The sequence below is a fragment of the Pieris rapae genome, chromosome 12 (genome assembly GCF_905147795.1).
Source record: "Pieris rapae chromosome 12, ilPieRapa1.1, whole genome shotgun sequence".
Lineage (NCBI taxonomy): Eukaryota > Metazoa > Arthropoda > Insecta > Lepidoptera > Pieridae > Pieris > Pieris rapae.
Window position 1 is genome coordinate 2,441,764 of NC_059520.1, and position 7,842 is coordinate 2,449,605.

At 33.1% G+C, this 7,842-nt stretch overlaps 1 protein-coding gene across 1 annotated transcript; it reads left to right on the forward strand.

Moving 5' to 3' along the window:
- The first annotated feature begins 614 nt into the window (after window positions 1-614).
- LOC110994684 (sodium channel protein Nach-like) lies at window positions 615-7,840 on the forward strand. The gene is made up of 11 exons (XM_022261480.2): window positions 615-793; window positions 1,295-1,392; window positions 1,467-1,569; window positions 2,428-2,575; window positions 3,236-3,381; window positions 4,526-4,625; window positions 4,930-5,206; window positions 5,725-5,863; window positions 6,030-6,136; window positions 6,746-6,929; window positions 7,455-7,840. Exons 1-11 carry the CDS (start codon window positions 615-617, stop codon window positions 7,564-7,566), a joined length of 1,593 nt encoding a protein of 530 aa, XP_022117172.2. The 3' UTR covers window positions 7,567-7,840.
- Window positions 7,841-7,842: the final 2 nt, after the last annotated feature.

The following is a 7,842-nucleotide window of genomic DNA, read 5'->3' on the forward strand; positions in this document are numbered from 1 at the left end:
GGGAAAAAAATTGATGAGTAAAGTTCAAGAAGTGCATAACCAAATGATATATGAAAAAAATATAGGACCTTAATATAAATATAAAAAAAATTCGAAAAACTAAAAACCTAATAATACGGATTCATGAATACAAAATAAAAGGAAATACAAGTATTACAAGTCACGATAGATCAGGATAGGTTAGGTTAGGATTTTTTATACGGCAAGAATAACACACAATTTCTAGAAGATAAAAATAAACCCATACAAAACAGTGCTCATTTGGCTTAGGCCCATGTGCAACAGTGTACCCACATCATAAGTACCAAGTTCCATTTAAAATGTTGTTAGCTTATAGCTGAGATGTCTTTGCCATTAGTCTGCCACTCGTTATCTGCTTTACTATAAAATTAGTTATAGTATCACTTGTCTGTCTTGACTATCGTCATTAGGAAACAAATTATTGCAATCAACGGAATTAAATAACAAAAACTGAGTAAATTATTGTTCATTGAACAAGTCAATACAACTGATAATATCTGTTTGCGTGATTTATAAAAGCATGCGACAGTATAACTTATGTCACGCCATTTACAATAATAATTCGTAACAATAGGACATAAAAAATTATCGAAATGAAAATTCATCCGTCAAACGCGCTAAGGAAACGTAAAACCTGGTTTCCGGAGAAAGATGAGAATATTTGTTCATTATTGGGAACGAGTTTACGTCATCAGACAACTGAGTTTTTTGAAAATTCAACTTTGCATGGTGTACGTTACATTGCGGAGAAAGAGCGGCCATTTTGTGAAAAGTAAGTACCTGTTATACATGGACGCATGAACTTATGGGTAGCTGCGATATTTGAGACCAATTTCCGTACAGCCTGCCTGGTCCTGTGTATTCGATCTCTTATCGCGGGTCCTTTTTCTGTTATTAATACACTTACCTAATAGATCGTTTAGCTTTACTAAAGTAGATTTTTAATATATTTTTTACTAATTTTAGCACTTCCTCTTGTGTGTTTTGCATGCATGTATATGAATGAAAAGGTGTCTAAATAAGTATTATGTTGTCACTATAGGAGAGACGGGATCTTTAATTTTCTTATTTGGTTCCATCAACCGTAATTATTTACTTTACACACATTACGATAACATTATCTATGCTTGAAAACGAAATGCATTTTGGAGGATTCCTAGAAAAAAATACGTTTATGTACTATTTCTTTTTAATGTGGTTTGCTTACTTTTGCTGACAAGAGGAAGGGGGGGGGGGTTAAGTATCACCTTACGTAATGCGGACGAATTTACAGATTCATGTGGTTCAGTTTCACAGCTATAGGAGCAATAGCAACGTGCATTATAATCGTTAGTTTGTGGGAGAAATTTCAAACGAATCCAACAATTACAGGTAGGAAATGTATAGAGGTGTAAAATTAATATGATTTAGCTTCTATTAAGTATGTGTGTGTTATGTTTCTGTAGGTTTGGACACAGATTTTCATAATTGGGATGTACCATTTCCAGCCGTCACTATATGCGATAGGAATGCCGTTGATGATGAATTGTTACAAGAATACATAGAAAAGTAAGTAAAGGCAAAACATGATCACTTTCGAAGTATTTTCTTCAATGAAATTGTACCACAGTATGTTGAAAAAATTACGCCTATAAAAGGTTTCTTAATTTAAATCTTTATCTTCAAACTACGAAAATATTTTTTACACAATTAAATAATGAATATATGACAGCATAATATACAGGAGTATTTCAATGTACATATATGAACTTTTTCAGCAGATTACTAATATATTATCAGAAATTAAAATAAGAGAAGAAGAATACGTAATTAAAGTAACGAAGACAAACACGTAAATTTGCGTAATGCTAATGATCGTAATCAAATAAATTTACTTACGTAAAACTAAAATCGATTTGGGGTAAAATCTGTGTAAAAAACGCAGATCATCCAATTTACAAATATTATTATAATAAGACTAGCTGACCCGGCAAACGTTGTTTTGCCATGTTCTTGTGCCAAAAAATTAAAGTTTATAATTAACAAAAAAACATAAGGGATGATTGTAGAGGGGTGAAAATTTAGGGTTGCATGTATTTTTGTATGGTGTATCGTAAAAAAATGAAAATGTTGTCTAAAAAAATAATTAAAAAAAATTATCTATTTTTCATCACCCTTAACATTTAGGAGGATGAAAAATAGATGTTCGATTCTCAGACCTACCCAATACGCACACAAAATTTCATTAGAATCGGTCGAGCCGTTTCGGAGGAGTTCGGTTACTAACCCCGTGACACAAGAATTTTATATATAAGATTGTCTCGAAGAAATCGCATTCCTAGATTTTATGCATTTCTACTTTTAATTAAAAAATATTTTATTTTTATAAATATGCACAAGTATTTACAAAAATACAAATTTCATTAGAACATGGGGAACAGATGCGCCTCCAAACGCCGAAGAGTTTTTGCGATGGCTTTCGACTCTCAGTTATGAGTCTATATCGGCCAGAGCGTTAGACTTTACTAAGGATAAATCTGTGAACACGTTAGATCCAAAAGATGCTGTTTTTAACGTATGTATTTTATTTTATGATTGAAACTCACTGCTTTAGCTTGGTACTGTTATATATTTAAAAACCATAGAAACCACCCTGTGTCAACCTTTATTCTAGCAAGCTTGCATTCTCTTACTCAACTGCGATTAGCAATATCTCTCAACCATGAGTCAGTCCTATTTTACCATTCAAACCGGGCAGTTGCCTTTCTAAGCCAATAAATTTAATAAAATCCTTCGTGTTTAATAAATAGTTTTTTTTTTAACTCTTAAACCGGGACGTCGTATAACAGTACGCATAATGTCGTGTGCATTTATTGATTAATCTTTGAATATGCTTTGGAAGGTATTTTTGTTAAAAAGCTAGTTTTATTAGGCCGCGTAGATCAGGGTTTGAAAGGACTATCAGAATTGAAAGACCTTACCAATGTTAGCCAATTATAAATAATAATTGTGTGAAAATCATAGTATTGTCTTTTATTAACATAACTTTTGCACATTTAAAGAAAACACTTTTTTACAGATTATAGTTATGTGTTATTGTATTTAAACTTATAATTATTTAGACATAATTTTAAATTTACCGTATATTTTAATTTCAAAATCACCGTGACCACGCGTATTAATTGAACGGCTAAATAAACTAGTTGGCTGCCGTATAGACAATAAAAACTTGTAGATTGTGCGACACTGTGAAAATATTTTCTACGACTGTGAATGGAAGGGCGACTCGGAGGAATGCTGTGATTTAGTGGCGCCTGTCTTCACCGAAATGGGCTTCTGTTATGCGTTTAATTCGAAACACGCTGAAAAATCTTGGCCATGGTAAGCTATTTAATGAATTAATTAATTGAGTTTACTATTATTATTATTAAATGAGTTTACTCACTAGATGGTAGGATTTTCTTTGAAATATAAAGTCCACATATGAAACAGCAAGTTTATATGAATAATGCTTAATTATAATTTTGACTACTTAGTAATATTATGCTGACTTAACTTTCTGCGGAAAATGGAACTAAAAACAACGAAGGAGGAACGTATGCACACAGAATCGGTTATCGTAGATAAAGAAAAACAATAGTTATAATGTATTATACAATTATATATTTTGTGTTTCTGATATAAGGGTATAACACAGGTATTTTTACTTAAAAGGGTTTCCAAATCTTACACTTTGAAAAGAAAATGTAAGAACTTAAAATTAATAAAGACTTCTTATTATTATTATAAATAAATAAATTTCTGCGATACATAGTTTGAACTTCAAAAATGTTCATTACAACAAGTGCATTCCACGATACCTCGCACTTATATTACACTAGTTTTGCTAACCTAAAACATATAGTTTCCACTCTCTCGTTCCTGTCGTAACAAAATGCCTAAAGAGTCCCTGTCGGAGCTGGGTGATCTTGCGGTAATTTCGGCGATTGGCTATTGCGTATTTTGTGGTATGGCTATACCGGCTGGCAACGCATACGCCAGCTTTCTGGAATTGAGAGTGTCCATGGGCGGTGGTATCACTTATCATTAGATGAGCCTCCCGCCCGGAATCCCCCTGGAAAATACAAAAAAACGTTAGCTGGTCTTCATACTTAATAGCCATAACCAGAGGCCGCGTCTTAGAGAACTTATAAAGAAAACAGTTTCTTTATTCATATAATTATCAAAAAGAACTTACTTATCAAAAAATATTTACCTTAACGGTAAATAAAACTAAATATTTATTACTTATTATTAGTTTTTTACGCAAAACGGACCGAATTTAAGTCTAATTGCGGAAAATGAGTCCACCTACCTACCTCATAGCCAGATCCCGTACCAATTTCCGGCTGAGCTAAGCTCCGGCTGAGCTAAGCTTCCGGCTGAGCTTAGCTCGCCAAACAGCCTGAGCTGGGCTGTAGAGGCCCTTAAGGCCAATAGCGAGATTCTATTCAAAAAAAAACCGTAAGTACCAATTTCTTTACAGGCAACCGCAATCCGAACAATTCACCGAAGCTTTCATCCACGAAACGGACGCTAAATGGTCGTTTTTGTTCAATTCATTTCGAAACGATACAATAATTGATGTAAGTTGTAATAAAATACTTAAGTACGTTATCAAATATTTTCTTAATACATCTTTTAACTTTAACATTTTCGATTCGCAAAATCTTGTGAGTATAGATTATTTTTATGAAGGAATGATTTAGCTTGACATATACATAATATAAATAAAGAACTTCTGACAGCGTTCAACCGGTAAAAGAAACCATAATAGTAATAAACTGAAATAATTGTTGCCTTGTCATACATAACAGGAATTTCATAGTAAACAATTCGTTCCGAAATTCTCCAGTTTTATTATGTTACTAAATAATAAACATCGTGCAGGTATACATACATTCAACAGAAGAAATGGCAGGCTTGGAGCAAACAATCCAACATTCCTGGGACAGGCGTGTTGAAAAAGTGTCGTTTTCCGTCAAACATACATACACAACGGAAGACGCGAGACAGCTTTCGATTCGCCAACGGCGTTGTATTTTCGCGGATGAACAGAAATTGGAAACGTCTAATATATATACATATACTGCTTGTATGCGTCAATGCAGGATGCAAAGATGTCGATCATTATGCAAATGTGTTCCCCATTTTTATCCGCCTATTAGTAAGTTAACAATTTATAATAGTTATACCAGTTATTTCAGTAAAGTTGCTCACGTAATACTTCAAGGTTCAACTTATCATAGCTTGTAATGCTGTTGCAACATTTTGTCTGGCTCCAGTAACTACAGTCAGAGACAGATCGACAGTTCTGACCGCTCTAGGCTATTTATCAGGATGCGCCCTTATTTTCATTTCTTCAAATTAAATGGTTTGTAAGAAATCACTTTCTATGTACATTAGCAAGAACGTTGCAAATTTTTGCTGGCGGAGTGTAGAGAACAAGTTTTTTATAAATACGATTATGATTCTATTTATTTTTCACTTTTGTAATTATTATCATGCATCCACAAATTGCGTATTTTATCAAAGGTATGTTAGAATATATCAGCCCCATTCAATATTTAAATCTTATTTTAACCTTTTTGCGATTATTTAAGCAAAGTTTAAAAGATTAAATATTCTGTTACCTTTGTTCGATTATAATATGAATTTCAAATGCTAACCTTTTCGCTCTTACAGAAGGTTATCGCTACTGTACTATTAGAGAATTGGAATGCATAGCACAACACGCGACAACAATTACCGATGTAACACGATGCAATTGTGAACTCGGGTGCACCCACACTGTCTATGAAGTGGAGAAACTTACAGCGATTGAGTAAGATATTGTATTGCAATTATTTCTAAAGATGATGAGAACTGTAAAGATTAAGTAGTTAAATTTTTTATCGGCTTTTAAAAAAATTATATCAATTTATAATTGTAATTTGAAAATAGTGGGTCATATGTGGTACATTGCGTTAACAAAGCTACGTGTATTGCAGTGCCAGCAAAAGCTCAGCTACAACAAATTCGTTAGAAACTGAATTTGTTTCTTGGCCCATGGTGCGATATAAGCGAGAAGTGCTGTTCGGCTGGGTCGATTTATTAGGTACGTATCACTAAGACAATGTTAAAAACGTTGGCTTCCTTTTGGGAAATTGTGTAATATTTTCAGAAAAAAAGTTAGACATAAATTATTCTATGCGCTTTATCTGTCGTTTGATTTTGTGATAAAGAAAAATAATTTGTACATAACAAAGGCAGAGGGATGTGTCTTTTGCATGTCTTCATGTCATGTTTTATTTAACTTTAACAAAATGGTATAATGTTATTAATTTATTAACAATTAGTTGTATTACATACTTGGTACACATACATTCAGACAGATGGGATTATCTCTACAATCGATCTGTTCTAGACAACCCTAGTAGAAATAAAAAGTGCAAAACTAAACTAAAAATACTGAAATCTAATTTTAAGAGTCATGAATAACAATACTAGATTCTAAAATACATAAAAATAAATATACATTTGCACAAAATAATAAAACAAACTAATTTTACCTACATATAAATTAATGAACTATTATATAAACATAACTATTGTAAAATGAGGATATTCATTAAAGCTGCTACACTAGAAAATATTGTTTTAATAATTAATACAAATAAATGCTACGCATAAAGCGAAAGTTTTCTTAAATATGAATTTATTTTAGTATCGTTCGGTGGTATAGCTGGTTTATTCCTTGGGTTCTCGCTTCTATCGGGCGTAGAATTAATCTACTACTTCACACTACGCGCGTGTTGTGCGCTCGTTCGTGACGCTGACACGTTACGCGAAGAACGTGCGACTCGGCTTTCTAAGCCCAAACCGCCCCATGATCTCAGCCTAGTGCCATGGTATGTAATCTACGAAATTATTTAGTAAGAATTAAATAAAATAAAATAAAATACGTTTATTTTGGAACATAAGATCATTTAGGTATCACTTATTCCACGTCAATCAATTCGAACTTGTAGGCATCCCTACTCATCGGCAATGACAGAGGGTGTAGGCCGAGAGAAAAAGCCGTAGATTACATCATATATATTAGATTTTTCATCAGTGTTACGATTATTGCATTTAATCATCATAAATTGCTCTTCCCACCAATTGACAGGGCCGCAAATTAAACTATTTAGACTTCTTGAGAAATTTGTATTATTTCTTTACACGAATTCGGTGTTTAAGTACAATTATTAATGTCGCCCCACCTTACAATTAGTATTTGAAAGTGCGCCTGATATTAAACTTGCGCAATGCCGCAACAGACCTTTTTTTAATCTACTATAACCTTTAAATCAACTTACGGAATTTTTTACTTATCTACAAAGTTCATATTTATTATTATAAGATTGTTGTTTCTAAAGTTTTTTTCTTTCTAGGTGGAAACAGCCACCTCCAATTCAAACATCAAAGCCTTTGAAGGTTCAGGTTAGTAGCATCAAGCTGCCGCGGTATTCGCCTCCACCAGGATACACACAATACTTACCATAGATTAATATTGTGTGGAGGAAGAATTTGTCTTCCTCCGACTTAAAAGGGGGATCCTTCACTAGTCTGCTGATGGTACCATTGGCAAACGTTTTGAAGCTATATATAAACTTAGCGGTCCGAATAACTTTGTAAGCGCGATTCAGTTTATCGTAGTGATTTTGGAATTGAGTATTTGCCAAATACTCAAAAATATCTAAATACAGCATGTTTACTTAGATCTCTCTCTAACTTGGACCAGCCTCTGTATTTTAGCAAGATTTTTTTTATATTATCGTC